Source organism: Aythya ferina (genome assembly GCF_964211825.1).
Source record: "Aythya ferina genome assembly, chromosome: 12".
In the NCBI taxonomy this organism is placed as follows: domain Eukaryota; kingdom Metazoa; phylum Chordata; class Aves; order Anseriformes; family Anatidae; genus Aythya; species Aythya ferina.
The window spans coordinates 11,450,601-11,467,798 of NC_140308.1; the positions used below are offsets into that span (position 1 = coordinate 11,450,601).

At 57.6% G+C, this 17,198-nt stretch overlaps 2 protein-coding genes across 6 annotated transcripts; one reads left to right on the forward strand and one right to left on the reverse strand.

Annotated features, from left to right (window-relative positions):
- The first annotated feature begins 1,484 nt into the window (after positions 1-1,484).
- On the forward strand, positions 1,485-10,555 carry ENKD1 (enkurin domain containing 1). 5 transcript variants are annotated; one of them, XM_084533370.1, is made up of 10 exons: positions 1,485-1,597; positions 2,591-2,653; positions 3,854-3,901; positions 5,094-5,194; positions 5,507-5,731; positions 6,607-6,779; positions 7,578-7,739; positions 8,081-8,250; positions 9,031-9,167; positions 9,684-10,555. In XM_084533370.1, exons 4-10 carry the CDS (start codon positions 5,110-5,112, stop codon positions 9,842-9,844), a joined length of 1,113 nt encoding a protein of 370 aa, XP_084389496.1. In that variant the 5' UTR covers positions 1,485-1,597; positions 2,591-2,653; positions 3,854-3,901; positions 5,094-5,109; the 3' UTR covers positions 9,845-10,555. The 5 variants fall into 5 exon arrangements, with proteins under 5 accessions (XP_084389496.1, XP_084389500.1, XP_084389497.1 ...); XM_084533374.1 differs by lacking the exon at positions 3,854-3,901 and having other exon boundaries at positions 1,491-1,597; positions 5,060-5,194; XM_084533371.1 differs by lacking the exons at positions 1,485-1,597; positions 2,591-2,653 and adding an exon at positions 3,162-3,310 and having other exon boundaries at positions 5,096-5,194.
- Positions 9,715-16,466, reverse strand: PARD6A (par-6 family cell polarity regulator alpha). The gene is made up of 3 exons (XM_084533375.1): positions 16,391-16,466; positions 15,554-15,776; positions 9,715-12,900 (listed from the first exon to the last, which is right to left on the reverse strand). Exons 1-3 carry the CDS (start codon positions 16,451-16,453, stop codon positions 12,113-12,115), a joined length of 1,074 nt encoding a protein of 357 aa, XP_084389501.1. The 5' UTR covers positions 16,454-16,466; the 3' UTR covers positions 9,715-12,112.
- Positions 16,467-17,198: the final 732 nt, after the last annotated feature.

The following is a 17,198-nucleotide window of genomic DNA, read 5'->3' on the forward strand; positions in this document are numbered from 1 at the left end:
CTGCCTGAGCATCACAGTGCCCAGCTGAAAATTCACCAGTGGCAGAGCCCCTGTCATCACCTGGCCCACAGGGACGTTTCCAGCTCTGGGAGCAGCAGACAGGCTGGGGGCCACGCTGACCTACTAAGGATTAAGCCTTAGCAGGGCATTTATCCTGAGACAACCCAGTTAAAATCACCTAAAGCACGTGAGCTGCCAGCCCAGACCGCACAGACACAGACACCCACTGTGCTCACCCAGCGCGTCCAGGGATGCGACCTTTCTGCACGGCTGCAGGCTGCTCCTGCTTCTCCTTTTCTTGCTTTTCTTCTGCTTGGCAGAGGGGCCAGCATTACCCCCAGGGGCGCCTGGCTCCGTGGCAGTGGGATTCACCCTCTGGAAATCGGCGTGCTGCAGCACAAGGGCAAAGGCTGTACACCAGGGGACAAAGGTTGTTCCCGTGTCAAACAAGGCATTGCCCTCACCTCCAAGGCTTTGACGTCCAGGCTCTCCAGGGCTGCTGACAGCTCAACCAGGATGCCTCCAGGCTCATGGCCTCTGCTCTGCTGCCCCGCAGGGCTGCCCACCGCGACTGGAGGCTCCATCACAGACACCAACCAGCATCTGTGTGGAGACCAACATCTGTAAAAACTCACCCCAATCTGTGGTGCTCTGTGGTGCCTGCCACACAGGCCTCTTGTAGGGATGAGCTGGATGTCCTGACACATTAAGGACCGTCCCTTTCTTCTCTAGCCTCCTTCCTGAATTAACTCCTGGTTTACCTTTTAAACAGCCAGACAAACTCCGTTTTGTCATTTCCACGGATTGTCCGTGACCCTGAGAGGCAGCAGGCGCTATCACCTGCCCTGATGAGCAGTGCACCTCAACAGTGCCCCTCGCCACTGCTCCTGCCCGCTCCCTCTGCCACTTCCAGCCACAAAATCCCACATGAGCGGCCCCATGCCCAGAAGGCAGCACAGGGAGGAGCAGTGCAGGGGATGGCTGGGACCTCGGAAGGTGGCAGAAGCCAGCTGTCGGTGTTATAAGCCATGGTAACCCATGAGCAGTGGTAATTGAGGCCCATCCTTCTTGTGAAGTCTCACCCGAGCCCTGGGCTTGGCTTGGCTCTGGATTTGCTTTTGAAGGTGCCAGTTGGGAAAGAGATTCTGGAAGGCACCGGGGGGGCCGTTACACCCTGTGGGGACACAACAGCTGCCCACATAAACCAAGAGGTGGAAAAAACAGACGGGGATGAGGCAGAGCTGGGCTGACCAGGCTGGCTGCGGCAGGCCCAGGTGGCAGAACAAGAGATGGCGTCGGGATTTGTGTGCAGGGAGGTTCGGGGCCCCATGGATGCTGCAGGGCTGGGAGGTGGGGGTCTGCGACAGCCCCAAGCTGGGCTCCACCGAGCCTGAACACATCAGCAGCAAAACCACGGAAGGGAAGCTCTCCAGCCACCAAAAAGCACGGGAAAGCTGTGATTATGGGCGAGCACATCCCCGCCACACAGCCTGCCCTCCTGAGGCACCAAAGCCGCCCCCGGGCCCCTCGCGGCCCGCCCCTGCCGGCGGAAGCGGCCGTTGCCGGGATGGCGGCGGCTCCGTGCGGCCCGGGCCGGGTGCGTGCGGCCGGGAGGGGCCCGGGGGCGGCGGGGAGCGGCGTGGAGAGGCCCCGGGGCCTCGGGGCGGGTGTGCAGCTGGGGAGCAGCTCGGCTGAGGCACCGGGAGCGGCTCCGGGGAAGCCCCCGGGGGGTGCCTGGCGGCCCCGGAGCGCTGCGGGTTTGCCACGCTCCGGGGGTGGGTGCTGGGGCTGCGCGGTTCCCGCTGCGCCCTTCCCTTGTGTGTGGGGGACAAAAAGGGCCAAAAAGTGGTTTTCTGGGCCACCCAAGTGTTGTGCGGCGGAGATTGGTGTCGTGGCATGAGGCCCCCGTGGCATGGCGAGTGGCAGTACCTGGCCCCCTTTGTTTTCAGAGACTGGGGTTTGGAGACCTGCGGGTGGGGTGGAACTGGTTGTTATCTGAGGGAGCTGTGTTGGGAATAGCATTAAAAGGGGAGAATTAATCTTTCCCCTTGCAATTCGCAGCGAGTAGCAAGGGGAAGGTGTTGGCACAGACCTGGGTAGGCTTACAGGACATAAATGTACATTAAGCATCGCCTAGCCTCCAGGGGTGGGGGAAGCTGCCCAGTTCAACCCTGCCCTTCTCTTCTGTCTTCGTTTCCCTTTTTCCCCTTCATGTCAAATACGTTCATGCTGGGTGCTGGACCTGCTCATCCTGGAAGCAAGGAAAGGCTTCGACCCTTGGCTGAAGGAGGGGCAAATTCAGTCCCTCTTACTCTGAAGTGTTTGCTCCTGTGACCACATTTCCTGACCCCTGGTTTTACCTTGGAGTTCCTGTGCTAGGTATCTGCTCAGGGCTGTGTGCCACTGGTTTTAGCACAGCCTTGGGGCCCGGAGGTCATTCCAGTGTTTCTGTCCATTTCAGCCAGAAGTGGATGGAGGAAATAAACAGCCAAGAGCAGCTGAATTGAGATTAGCCCTTTGATTTATTTCTGACGAATTGCTCTGCTTATCACAGTTCATTGAGGGATTTTTCTTTCTGTCCTTTTTGCAGAGGTGACTTGTAGAAGCATCAAGCTGGTTTCAGCTCTGCGTGTGGCAGGAGCTTCCTGGCCAGGTGAGTACCCACTGAGCTCTTGAACTCTCTGAGAAGAGGTAGGGCTGGAGACTGCATTTTCCTGACTCCCAGGTCAGGATTAAGTTGTAGTCCTGGAGGGAAAGAGAGGGAAGCCAGCTGGGCTCAGACAGGATGAGTAAGGAATGCTGTATTCGCTGGGTTACTTTGGAAACTGGTGACACCTCCTCTGTAGCCATGCTGACTTCAGGTGAGCCCTGTGGCTAGGAGCAGTGTTGCTGCTTCCCTGGCTTGCTCTGCAGTCTGGCACTGGGTTAAGAAGTTGCACTCACGAATTTGTTTACCTGGACTTAATTGGACTGAGTTTGTGGAGTCTGCCTACATTCCCGAGAGGCCCTAGCCTGTGTAGAGGCTCTAAATAGTGTCTTTCTAGTGGCAACAGGTCAGATATTTTTGCTGTTTCAGTTTCCAACACACTGATAGGGATGCTTTTCTGCGTGCAAATCAGTTTGGCTGAGCCAGCTGTGAGGTCACAGCTGAAAAGGATTGGTCCTGTTTTGTCCTCTGTGTTCATACGTAGATGTTCCTGCTGCTTCCCTTGTGCTTGCCCCAGTGCTTCTCTGATCCCCTTGTGGAGGCAACAGCCAGCTTACATTTGGGCAGAAGTAAAACAGACCGAAAACTAAAACAGCAAAAGAAGTGAGTTGTTTTTGCAGGTGTAGTGAGTTAAGTCGGCTCAGCTCAGGACCATCTCAGCTACAAGAGATGAAGCAAAAGGGTGGGAGCAGCAGTGGAGGAGGTCTGCACATCCCCTGCTGGCAGAGGGAGCTGCTTGGTTCTCAGCTCTGTTCGGATGTGCCCGTGGTCAGCAGGAGCAGGGCAGCCACATAGAAAGTCTGTGCTTGGGAGCTGGAGGCTTGGCTGATTTGTCCTGGGGCCAGGTGACACGGATGCTGGTGGCTTGTGTCCTGCATGGGTGGGTGCACTGGAGGTGCCTGGATGGGCAAAACACTTGCTATTGTAATAAGGCTGTCTGATCTTGCAAGATCCAAATCCAGAGGCGATGTGACTTGCAAATCAGGGAGTGGGTGTCATTTGCAAATTCCCTGCAGCAGGGCAGGGTGCTGTTGGGATGTGAAATGTGACTTGTTTTAAGGTATAAATGAGCCTTCCATCCCCCACCTCCCATCAGCTTGCCTTTCCGCCTTCAATCCCCCGCACTAATTGTCTGCTCTGTTACAGGTCCTGATTCCAGTCTGTCATTCTGTGTGTAAATCACTGTGTTTGAAGGTGAGTTCAGATCGAGATCAGATGTGAGTTTCAAGGCCAGTAGTTATTCTGGAGTAATCTCTTGGTAAACAGATCCTCTAGAATGAGAGAGTCTGTTCTGGCTTAGTTGGATTCATTTTAAAGGATATTAAACAATCAGAAAACAATTTTTTATTGCAGTCTGAGAGTCTGTGTCTGAAGCTCTTCAGAAATGGCTTTTCCAGTGTAGCTGGGCACAAACAAGCCACTGGACATGCTTACTGGTGTGCAGTAGTCAGCATTGCTTACATTGCCTCTGCAGTTGTGTCTGGCAGATAAGTAATAGCTTTTTGCTAATGGGTCTCATGTCAACAAGGGTGATTTAACAGGGAAGACGGCAGTGCATTAGTTGCTATGACTCAGGCTCACTCAGCCTTGTACTGATCATTTATTGGTTTATAAATTAAACTGAAGATGCTGTGTCCCATCAGTGCTGGCATGCTGAGGATACTAAATAGGGGCTTTTTCAGCAGTGTTGTCTCTGAAATCTTTAAATTACTGTCTCAGGAGTCAGGCTCTGCAGGCTGTAACCCCAGCTCTTACAGCAATGACTCCAGTCAAGCTGACATGGCTCCTGTCAAAATTGTGGCATGACTCCAATGACTTATTGAGCTCTAGTGGCATCATCCAAAACACCATCAGCCTGTGCCTGTCCGTGCAGCATCTCAATTTGAATCCTCATATTCTGAGCAAGGAGCAAGTCCCTCAAGTTTATCTTCTACGGGGAAAAGGGGCTATCTGAAAGATCTCAGTGGGCAAGGAAATAGGTGTTGGCTGCTGCCTGCCAATCTACCTTGTGTTTGGTGTGCACTAAAGGCACACAGGGCAGTTAGAAGAGCTTGGCTCATGCTTGTGTATGTATATCAGATTGTCCTGTATAGAAGAGCAGAGTCAGGAGAGATTTTCCATGCTGAAGATACTGGTGTTACAACAACCACAGACATTTCAGGATCAATGCTGGTAGGTCCCACGATAGTGACAGTGCTGCTCTATTCCTTGCCTCACCTGCATGGAGTCCGTTTGGGGTTGTTTTCTCCTTGCAGGTCATCTGTGCAGCTGGGTTTGAGCTGTCTAAGGAAGGTCAGAAATTCACATATAGATTAAACACAGCTTTGCAGTGGCTCCATGAGCCCTGTTCAGATCCATTCTCAGTGACAGTTGGTTTCTGTTGCAGAGACAGAGAGAGCAGAATGTGTGAAGGGCCATCCAAGATTTCTGGGCCCATTCCTCCAGACCCTACGCTCTTTCCAAGCTGCTATAGACGCCCTTTCTCAGGTGAGTCCTCAAGTGCTCTGTTATGGATGTGCATTTTTGGACTTTAGCATGATGCAGCTTGCCCATTTTCTGTCCTTATTCTTTATTGTGTTCAATAGTCTTGGCCTCTAACCCACACCAATGCAGGGTGCTTCTGCTGCCTCACCAGTGAAAGTGAGGTGCTCTGTACAGCTGGTTGAGAGATGGGAAAACATGAGGCAGGGTTGGAGGGGGACCTTCAGCATTGCTTGCAGGCTGCAGTTGAAGAAAAACATGAGGTAAAATCCTGATAATCTGCTTCTCTCCTTCCCTCTCCTCCTTCTTTCTGCGTAGCTCGAGGGAGGCTGGAAGGAAATGCTCAGAAACTGGATTTTAACTCTGCCCCCCTGGACCTAGCTCTCAACTCACATCATGCTTTGAGCAGTGCCCGCCAGCTCCAGCCAGCCCCTCGCATTCGGCCCAGTGGAAAGGATTTTCTGGAGAAGGGGCAGAAGGGGACGCTCAGCCTCCTGCTGCAGCTCGAGGGGCTCTCTCTTGGTGGGGGGCTGCCAGTGAAGAGTAAGTACAGCCGAGCCCTTGCTGGCATGACCTGCACTTGGAGCCAGGGATGATGCACCAGGGATTTGGGTGGATTCCTCAGCTCTGCTGCCCAAGGAGAGCTCGAGCTTCACAGGGCCAGTCACCTTATTTCCTGGTAGCCCTGGGCCATTGCCTGTGCTGCCGTGGCCTCCCTTAGTCCAGCCTGGCCAAGGTCTGCAGTGGGAAGAAGGACTGCAGACAGACACTGTTTAATTTGGACTGAGCAGCCAGTCGTGGATGAGCGACTGCTGAGAGATGCTAGAAACAAATCCATATTTCCTAGTTTGTTACTAGCAAACTTTGCTGCTAGTTTGCTACTAGCTGGTTTTGAAATCTCAGTGTATGGAATATATTTAGCCCAGGGAATTCCTTGTTACTGAAGCCAGGCAGGATTCAGGAAGATGGCTCATACATGTGGCTACTGAGGACGCAAAAGGGGTTCCCTTCTCCAGCGAAAACACCTAGAGTAAATTCAGAGGTCCAGAAAGGAGGTAAAGCTGAGCACTGGCTGTCACTTAATTGGCTTCATGTCCTGGTGCTGCCCCAAGCTCTACCTGGTGCCAGCGTGGTGTTTGCCAGCTGGTGGCTACCGCAAGTGCTGTGCCAAAACAGGAGGGGAATGCAAGAGGATTTGGTTGGGCCAGTTGAGATCTTCCCAGAACAGGGTCAGCACAGGAGCTGTGTCTAACACTGGAAAAGTGCACAGATTGTCTAGTCTGCAGGAAGGGGGAGAGCTTGTTGTTTCTGCGGGCAGCTTTGGAGATGGAGCTGTCAGCTCTGGTGCCATGCTCCAAGAGTCCATATCCACTGGCAGTGTTTGAGGGCTGAAGGCTGCATCTCCCCTTGCTGTGCAGGGAAAGAGTCCAAGGATCATGAGAAGGAAAATGTGAGGCGAATAAAGGAGATTCAGAAGAAGTGCAAAGAGAAGGAGCGAGCCCGGGAGCACAGCCAGCCCAAGCCTGTGAAAGCTCTGTGGAAATCCCAGAAATATGAGAATGTGGAGTCAAAGGTGAAGGCCAGACTGCAGGTGGGTACCCACTGAGCTCTTTTTATGGAGGTGGGATGTCATCTTCTGGGAGTACAAGTTCTCTACTGCTGCCAGCAAGGGAGACTGGCGTGTCTCTCTCTCATGGTTTTGGCTGGGATAGAGTTGATTTTCTTCATAGAGGCTTGTATGATGCTGTGTTTTGGATCTTTGGTGAAAACAGTGGTAATAACACACCAATGCTTTTAGCTATTGCTGAGCAGTGCTTATACAGAGAGTTTTCTGCTTCTTGTGCTACCTGGCCAGCAAGGGGGCTGGGAGTGCACAAGAAACTGAGAGGGCACACAGCCAGGACAGCTGACCCCACCTGGCCAGAGGGATGTCCCACACCATGTGGCATCATGATCAGCAATAAAAGCTGGGATAAAGGCGGGGAGGGGGTGATGGTGGTTTTTTTTTCCAAGAAAAGAAAATATCTGATGATCCCTGCTTTACTGGAAGTGGCTGAACACCTGCCTGCTGGTGGGAAGTAGCAAATTAATTCCTTGTCTTGCTTTGCTTGCGTGTGTGGCTTTTGCTTCACCTAGTAAAATGTCTTTATCAACCCAAGAGTTCTTGCACTTCTACCATTCTGGATTTGTTGCCATAAGCAGCCTGGTTTGGCCTTTGCTGGCTGTGACTTGTGTACAGATTGCCTTCTCCCAAGAGCTTCTGCCAAATTGTGGAAGGAAGAGCATGTTATCAGTTGTCAACCGGAAACTCATGGCTGAGCTTGTGGTTGACCACAGCAACTTTGCTTCAGCCTCCCTCCAGTAGCTTGTCTCTTATTGCCTTTCCCAGGAGAGCTCCCCGCCTCCAAATCCAGAGGCTTTGAAGTTCCTGAGGGCGTATTCTCGCTGTGGCCCTGGAATCAAGCCATGCAGACCACTTTCCCCAGACCTTGCCAGAATGAAAGCAGGTGCAGGCACAGAGGCTCCAGAGGCACTCAGTGCTGAAACCAAGGTGAGTTGCGAGCTACCTATGGGCTCCCAGGGTTTTCTGTCACTTGTGCAGTGCTCCTGCTTTGTACACTTCATGTGGGGTCAGCTTTAGGACTTCAAAAAGGCGTTGTTTAGGTTTTGGGTTTTTTTTCTGGTGCCTGCCTTCTCAAGCCATGGCCATAGCTACTGCCTGTCCATGGCTCTGCCTCCTGAGATGGCACAGACAGGGTGTGTCCATCCTGTAGTTTAGCATCTCATGCAAGTGATTCTGTGATACCTGTTTGCTTTCTCCTTTATGGGGACAAGGGCAGCTCCCTGTGTGTGCTGAGCCAGCTTCTGCTGCCTCCCCCTTTCTCCTTTCAGCTGCAGGTGGAGGGCAGCAGCATCGACTTCATTAAGCACAACGCCCGCAATGCCAAGCGGGCCCCGCTGCGGCGCTCCCAGTCCCTGCAGGCGATGGCTGAGCTGCTGGAACAGAGGCACCGGGAGCAGGAGGAGTACAACGCCAAGCAAAAGGGCCACGTCCCCCAGTAGTATGTATGCCCCTGGCTGGTCCGTGAGACTTCCTGCCATGAGCCCACCTCCCAACTTCTGCGTGACAGAGGCCTGGGGACCAGGGACCAGTCTCTCGCCATATGCTGGCAGTGCGATTGATTATGGCCTGGGGGAATAAATGCAAAACTTTCTGAATTTTTCATTTAACAAGTATCCCGTGGCCGATGTGACTGGGCTTGGAAAGAATTTTGTCTCCTTCTTCTTTGCTGGCCACTTGCTGGCCACTGGTACAATGATGCTAACTTGGATGCTCTGTGTGCTCTGAGAAATGTGCTCCTGCCCCTTTGCAGGCCTTGCTTCACGTCATCTTCAGTGTTAAAGGGTTGTTTTCAGAGGCAGATAGTTTGGTTTGCTTTGCAAGCATTCATCCTGCCTTGGACCCAGAGTCTAAGGAGCAACCAAGTAGTGACTTTCAGTTCTGGGGCCCCCAATAGCTCCTGGGTGACCCTTTTCTAGGACTGGCCCCTGTAGGAGCCCTATGGTTGTTGGCTATGTCTGCCCTTCTCTGCCAGCATCCACTTTGTCCAACTTCATTCCATCATTGGCACACGGGTGTTTTGATAGGACTCCATGTTCGGGACCAGGAGCAAGGAGCAGAAGCCCTGAGCATATTCCAGCAGAGGGGTGTGGGTGCTGCCAGCCTTTGCTTTGGTAGTCCTCTGGCAGGAACACGGAGACCAGCGGGGCTCAAAGGGCTCGATCCTTGGGCAGTCGTTCTTGCCAGATGTGCTGACGTGGGCTTTCATTTGCCTTGACAGCCTGCTGGAGAGGAAGGAGCTGTGGCGCAGACAGATGGAGGAGCAGCTGCGAAGCCTGCCGGATCCTGACACGCCACCTGGCCACACCATGATGCCGGAGGGCCAGCGGCTGGAGACGCTCAGCAACCTGAAGCAGAGTAAGAGGAAAAGAAGCGGGGATTCCAGCTCAGGAAAATAGTTAGGATTAGGGGAAAGCAGAGTTCTGGGGCACTGGCTTGCCACCTGATTTCCTGCCACTTGGAGGGATGCTGAAATAAGGCATGTTTCTGGGATTGATCTGTGTGTGTGGAAGGAGCCATCTCCTTCAGCTTGGTGGGAAGTGCAGGTTACAAGGCTGGCTCCCTGGAGCAGGCTTGGCCCAGGGGACCTCAGCTTAGGGTTTCTATTGCTGTTAAAATGAAAGAAAAGTTTTGTTGGAAGGCCGGAGACCTTCAGAGGTCTCTAGGCCAACCCTTGCTCAAAGCAGGGGTTTCTCAGAACTGTGGCTTTCGTCCTCATCCAGTTGTTTTTTGAAGCCAGGGATGGGTGTTCTCTCAAGGTCTTTGTTCCACTGCTGCCACTGTTTCATGACTGAAAATGAGGGTATAGCATTAGGAAAAAGACAAATTCCTTTCCTCTTCCACTCATCCAGATTTATTTATTTTTCTTTCCAGGCCAGGAGCAGCTGATAAAGGACCTGGTGATGCTGCCAGTGCGTGCAGACACCCTCAGCATTCAGAAGAGGCGGGTAGAGCTTGAGAGGAAGCTCTCCCAGATAGAGGAGGCCCTCAAAATTTTTTCAAGGCCCAAGGTCTTCATCAAGCTGGACTCCTGAGCTGTTGGGGCTAGGTGTGTTGTGCTGCTCTGTGCAAGCATCCTTTGTCCCTGGGACTCCCCTGAGAGTTTGGGAGGGAAGGAGAAAAACACAGGTTCAGGACTTTGGGCCCATGGGGGTGCCCATACTGTGTTGGAATGTGGTTGGCACCTCTTGCTCTTGCTTCCAGTGCTGTGTCTCTGCCAGGAAAAAGGGAGGGAGATGAGCTCATTTGCTCTGTTGTGCAGCGTGGAGGAACAGTTGCCTCTGTGCTGCTTGACTTCTCACAGAGATCAGCTGTCTGCTCTGAATCCGTGGCACAGATCTCATCACCTCTTCTTTTCCCATCTCTATAAACTCATAGGAGGTCTCCCATGCTCTGCAGTTTATTGTCCCTCTCTTCCTCTGAGGTCATGGCTCATTCTGGGCACTTGCAGACTTGGCTGCACAGAGCAGCCCGACCAGCAGCCGTGCAGAGCCTTGCACTGCGTGGCTGCCATGTGTGCCCGGGGCCTCTGTGCTGACCCATCCCCAGCACGCAGCCCGTGCCTCTGCACCCTCTGACCTGCTGGATGCGCTCAGCAGCTCAAAGACAGCCAAGAGGAACAAAACTCCAGTCCCTCTTACCCATGAAGAGCTGGAGTGGCAGCAGGACGATCTGGTAGGGTGTCTGTAGAGGTTTTTGCTGTCTGTGGGGCAGGAGGTGCTCCAATAAAGCATTGGTTTCCCTCCGCTGGTGTGTGTGCAGCTCCCAGTGGGCTCAGCAGAGCCTGAGGGGTGGTGATGGGCGGCAGAAACCAGCAGCATGGATGTGGTAAAATCAGGGGGAGGCCTCCTCACCCTCACCATCCACTGCCCCATGGGGAGATCAGCAGGCGTATGCGGGGTTCCTGCTGCACAAAGTGTAGGAAGATTTGGGGTAGAAGGGATTGCTGGGGGGCTCTAGTCCACCTCCTTCCCCAGGAAGGGACAGCTCCAAGGGTGCGGGCCTTGTCCAGCTGGGTTTGGAACATCCCCAGCCATGGGGTTGCCACCACCACTGCAGGGGGTGGGGAGCGAATGCTGTATGCAGCTGCCTTGTTGCAGGGGGTGGCTCGATCCCTGAGCAGGATTTGGGGCTTGCTGGGGCAGTGGGATGTTGCAGGGCAGCCTCGCTCTGTGTCCGCAGCCCTGCAGTGCCCTGGGCTGTCGGGGCTGTTGCTTCTGCCAAGCCCCAAGGAAGCTTTCAGCGCTCGGGGGCTGGAGGGGGCAAGGTGCCAGCTGGAAAATGGCCTCGTGCTCCCATGGGGCTGCTCCTCAGGGCATCGCTGCCGCGAGGCTGAGCTGGCTGGATGAGGGCTGTGCTTAGAGCAGCCCTGGCCCTGTTGTGGGTAGCCTAGGGGCTGTGTGTGCCAGCCCCTGTGCATTTCCCTGCTGTAAACAAGCCTGGCCTAACCAGCTCTGCTGTCTGGCTTGCTGTCTTGCCCATCTAGGGCCTTGCTCAGTGGCCACAGGGCGCTGCTTCCAGCTCAGCCCTCACAATCCCAGGGGGCTGAAGGTCCTCCTCCTCCTCCTCCCTAGCTGCTGCTAGACCAACGCAGCAGCCCCGCCGTGGCTGGGGCCTCCTGAACTTGGGGCTGGAGGAGGATGGAGCTGTGCCATCCCCCGCAGCAATTACTGGGGCTGGGTGCTGCTGCAGGGCTGGGGGCCACCCATATCCCTGCAGACATCACCAGGGGACAATGAGGGGACAAGGTGGGAATGTGGCTGCAGCAGGCTGGGAGGACTGGGTGAGGAGGACCAGCAGGGCAGAGGGATGCAGGGAGGTGATGTGCCCCAGTGTCCTTCCAAAATTTCCCACCATGGCCCTTATCGGTGCCACCCCAAGCAGCAGCAATGCCACAGCGCATGCCGGGGGGTTCTGTAGGGTTATTGCTGTCCTGGAGGGGGGAGCAGCACCTCAGGGTGTTTGGGGCCTGGTGCTGACCCCTGCGGAGACGCCAACGATGGACAAGTGAGGTGCTTTCTATAAAAGGTTTTACTGTCCGTTGCAATATATTACTCAGTGATGCGTATTCTGATAAAACAATTAAAAAACCCACTCATTCAGAAGAAGTGGGGTGGGAGGTGGGGTGCTCAGGTAGGGAGCACCCTGCGGGAGCAGCTGCTGCCGTGGGGACCCAGGGCAGGGGCAGAGGACAGGGGCAGCCCCACTCAGCCCCCGCCATCCCCCAGGTGCCCACAACCAGTCCGGCCATGCCAAAACCCGGCCGGCTTTGTAAGGGGCAGCACGGGAGCACGGCCCCATGGCTATAGGGTGAGCAGGGTGCCGTCCTCCCGCACGCTGCCCCGGCCGGGGCTGCCATCATGGCTGCCCAGGGACTGCAGGGAGCCCTGCGAGCTGTGTGGGGACGGGCTGGGCAGCAGGGGTCCGTCCGCGGGGCCCCCGTTGGGGCAGCCCCCGGGGATGTAGTGTGGCGCGCTGTCGCTCTCGATGACCAGGTCGCCCTCCTCGTCGCTTTCGGCCGTGCTGTAGTTGCTCAGGTACTGCGAGGCCGGGCTGGGGGTTTGCTGGCTGGGGGTGCTGTCCGTCGACATGCCCGAGCTGCCCGAGGCCTTGCTGCTGCGGATGACGTTGTTGCGCTGGTTGGCCGGCTTGACGGTGATGATGAGGTTGTGGCTGTTGGCCACCATCATGTCCGTCACCTGGTCCAGGGACTTGCCGGCCACGTCGATGCCGTTGACCTCCAGGATCTCGTCGCTCACCGCCAGCAGCCCCGTGCTCTCCGCCAAGCCGCCCTTCACCAGGCGGGAGATGAAGATGCCCGGCACCTTCTCCACCCCTTGCGGGGCCACGCGCACGCTGACGCCGTCGCGGATGTAGAAGCCCAGCGGCTTGTCGGAGCCGTGCTTGTGGAGCCGCACGCGGCGGTGCGTCTCCGGCAGGATGTCCACGTCGATGATGGAGGAGATCTGACGGAAATCCTGAGGCATGCCGATGAGGAGGTGAGGCTTGGCCCGGTAGTGCGCGGGGCGCAGCAGGCCCTTCTTCTTCCGCTGCAAGGAGTTGGAGGCAAAGACGCCGGCATCGGACTCTGCTGCGGGAAACAAAGGGGACGTAATAAGGCAGTGCCCGGCCAGCTGGCACCGTGACCTCCTGGGGACACGGGCAACCGCGTGTCCTTGGCCCCAGGTGCCTGAGGAATGGGCAGGAGAAGCTCCCTGCTCCCCTCTCACCAGTTTTTACCCCCCCAGATCGTTGCCCCTGGCTCTTCCCACAGCTCGTCTCCTCCAGGCCCGTCTCCTCTCCCGGGATTACCCAGCGTACACACAGCCGGGATTAGTGGGATCGAGGCAGTGATTCAGCCTTAATCACGCTTTAAGCCAAACTCTGCAGCTTAACACTGGAGCTGCTGGCTCTAACAGAGCTGGTGCCCTGCCCTGGTTTGGCTTTGGGGAGAGGGAATCCAGGCGTCAGCTCTCCCAGTATGACCTGGGGATGTGACAGCATCCAAGTCCCCTGTCCTTGTTGGAACCACAACTCTCTCTCTTGTTTCATCACCACCAGACAGGGGTTGGCCCCATCCCCCTCAACCGTGCCCTACGTGACCACCCTGTGGGTCCCAGCTGCACCACGTCCCCCCTTGGCTGTGTCCCACAGGCGCCAGGGAACATCCCCTGGGCCCTCTCTGGTTTCTCCCCATCCATTTTCATGGGGCAGCCCAGATCTGCACGCTGCGTTGCCAGCACGTCCCTCCAGCTCTGCTCAGGGGGTGACAGCATCCTCAAGCTGCTGGCCACGCTCTTCCTCCTCGCCGGGCCCATGAAACGCTTCATTTGCCAGGAGAGCAATTGCTGGCTTGGATTCAGCCTGGCCCCAGCAGCACCCACCCCAGCCAAGCAGCCCCAGCCCACGGCGGTGGCCAGCACTGCAGCAAAGCACCTCGCTCCAAAACCATCTCCAGAAGGTGCTAATGGGAACGGAGAGCCTGGCCCCGGTGACACAGCAAGGGGAAGGGAGCAGAAACCCCGTGCCACCCAGGTGCAGCACCCACGGAGGGGGGTACCGTGCCCCAGGTGCCCCCCAGCAGCACCCAGACCCCGTTCCAGCCACATGGGCACTGGGGACACCCTGCACCCAGGGGACGCGGGGTTTCTCCCAGGACAAGCCAGCCTGCCAGGGCTCCTGGGTTATAAATATCTCGCTGCCTGGCTTATTTTTAGCTCGGGGAAGGGCGGCGGAGGCTTTCCCACAGCTATTTCAGCATGCAGCTCCTCTCCGAGGGGTGCGGAGCAGCCACACCGGGCAGGTCAGCACCCTGCAGGCAAGCCCTGGGGACGCGCTGGGCTGTGTCCTGCCCTTCCAGCCCGCCCCGGGCCATGCCTAGCCGGGGAGGGGAGCTGTCCCCAGCCAGGCTGACGGCACTGCTGGGACATCTCCACCACCTCTGCGCGTGAGTCTGGCCCAGGAGGCACCCGAAGGGGTGACGGCTCTCTCGCAGCGTTTGCTTTTTGAGCCCCTGCTGCAGGACTGACTGCTCCCAAGCCCCCCAGCATGCACACACACACGTATGTGCACACGTGTGTGCATGCTTCCCACACTCAACATGTGAAAGAGGCTCTGCAGCCGCCTTCCCCACCAACCTGGACTGGTTTGACTACAGCCCAGCCCTGGGATGACCTGGATCCATTTTAAATCAGCTGTGACTCACCCGGGGCTTGCTCCCAGCCTCTCCACATCCCTCCCGCAGCCCCTCTGCCGCGGGCACAGCCGGGAGCCAAGGCGAGCGGGACCCCGTGGCACTGCCTCCCTGCCCTCCTCATCGCACTGCCCATGGTGCATGGCCACGGACACCCGCTCCCTGCACTGTGCCAGCTCAGCATGCTCACCCACGGACCCTCACAGACTTTTCCCAGCAGGAGAGGCAGCTCTGGAAGAGGAGTGATGCTCCCACGGAGCACCCCATGGGCTCTGCTCCAACCCAGTCACCAGCCTGGATGGCCTCTGCTGGCTGCGTGCCATATTGCCGTGTGGGAAACAAGTTTAGGGCATCCACCACCAGCAAGGGTCCAGGAAAACCCAGCTCAGCAGCAGGGGCAGGCTGCTGAGACCCAGCACAGCGTCACCCCTCGCCCAGGGGCTTTGCACCAGCAGCATGAGCGAGAGCCAGCGGGATGCTCCAGGCGCTGTGCCAGGGACACGGCGACTTTTGGAGCAGGCTCCACCTTCGTGCACTTCTGCTTAATGCTACAAAGCCTCGGTGCTGTTAACTGAGCAGGACGGGACCTCACAAGGAGGGCTTGTGAACATCTCCCTGGCAAAGAGGTGACATACCCGAGGCATTTGTCACCGGGAGGCTCTCCAGGTGTGCGCTCCTGCAGCCAGGAAGGGGGTGAGCCCCCTCCCCTTGCAAAGCCCCTGGTGGTGCCCCAAGAGCCCTGGCAACACATTGGTTCCCCACCTTGGGGCAGGGAGACGGATGGGCTCCGGCAGCAGCTGCTGTGTTTTTGGGGAGCCCACATAAGCCCAGCTGGAAATGCAACCTCAAAGGGGCAAAGCACAAGGATCCCTTTGCTGTCCAGGCTGGGTGGCAGCGGTGTCACCTCTTCCCGAGCCATCCACCAAAGCAGTGGCAGGAGGGAACAGAGCCAGCCCCGTGGCCAGCACAAGAACCATGGGCTGCTTTTTGCCCTGCTCATCTCTTTTCACGGAGGGGACAGATCCAGCGCCCTTCTCCGGCTGCTACTGACCCTTTTTCTGGATGATGACCCTGAGCAGGGGGTTGGCGGAGGACAGGGCCTTGTGGTAGTTGTCGTCGTTGTTGATGGGCAGCAGGTCGCCGTGCACGTCCGTGTAGCCCAGCAGCACGTCCACGCGGGGGATCTGGTGCACGCTCTGCAGCAGGCGGTAGAAGTCCTGGAAGGTGCCCACGCTGGAGCGCTTGATGGCAAAACGGCGAAACTCGGCATCGAACTGCGGGGCAGGAGGAGGAAGAGGAGGGAAAGGCGCTCGCAGGCTGGAGGAAGGCTCAGCGGGACCCTCCGCCTGTCGTTAACGGGGCGCTAATTTGGGGGCAGGGCAGGGGCTGAGCCCCTATCTCCACGGGGGGACCGGGACACCGGGAGGCCGTGCCCATGACATGTGTGCTGCTGTAGCACACCGCGAGCAGCGGCGTTAATTAATTACCGCCTCCTTCGGTCACGACGAACGAGAAGCCGATTAATTAAGGGAGGCAGCGGGAGGGATGGCCCCGCACCTGCGGGACGGGAGCACCGGGGAGAGGAGAGCACCGGGGCTGCGGGACCGGCTGTGCCCGGCAAAGCCCCGCGATGCGGCGGGACCGGGGGACCCGGGCGCGTCCCGGGGCTGCTCCCACCGCCTGCACCGGCGGCTCCGGCCCCGCACGGGGATTCCGCGGCGGCCGCGCCGCTGCAGCACCGGGAGCATCACGGCCGGGCTCCCGCACCGCCACCCGCTGCGCGCTGCTGCCCCCAACGCGCGGCACCGGCACCAACAGCACCGGTACCGGCACCGGCAGCAGCAGCAGCAGCACCGGCAGCGGTACCGGCAGCGGTACCGGCGCTTACCTTGCTCTTGACCTCGATGACGGGCTCCGCGGAGCGCGCCGGGGTGCGGTGGTGCTTGGCCATGCTGCGCCGCCACCGCTCCCGCGGCCACGGGGGGATTTTCAGCGGCCGTGACGTCAGCCGGCAGCCGGCCGGGCGGCGCCGCGCCATTGGCCGAGGCGGGGCGCGGGGGCGGGGCGCGGCGCGCGGCCGGGGCGGGGGGAGCGGGGCGCTGACAACGTCGCCATGGCAACGGCACCGGGCACGGGGCGAGGCCCGGACCCGGACCCGGGCCCGGGGAGAGGGGCCCCGAGGGGGGGTCCCGGCCCCGTGAGCCCGGCCCCGTGCCCCCAGAGCTGCCCCCGGTTGATCTTTGCCCCCGCACGGCCCCCTCGGGCACCGCTCCGGTAATTAATTGGCGATTTCAGCCCCCGGTTTGACTTGAGCTTGTCTTTTATTTATTTACTTATTTATTTACTTATTTATTTACTCAGTTATTTATCTATTTATCTATCTATTTATTTATTTATTTATTCATTTATTTATCCCTATTTGTTATCAGGCTACCCGCGCTGAGGTCAGGCGGCTAATCCCGGTGACCGCAGGGCTGACGTTGACGCAGCCGCCCGGTGACGGAGGCCGCTCGGCCGCCCTCCAGCTCGGATTTAGGGGCTAAACCGGAGCTGATTGCCGGGAGCTCATTGAGGTAAAGGCCGCGCGCCGGCCGCGCTCCCGTCCCGAGCGCTGCCCCTGCACCTGCGGCCACGGAGCAAGCCCCGAGATGAGGCGGCGGGGCCGGGGCCGGTGCTCGTTGGCGCTCCGGGAGCTG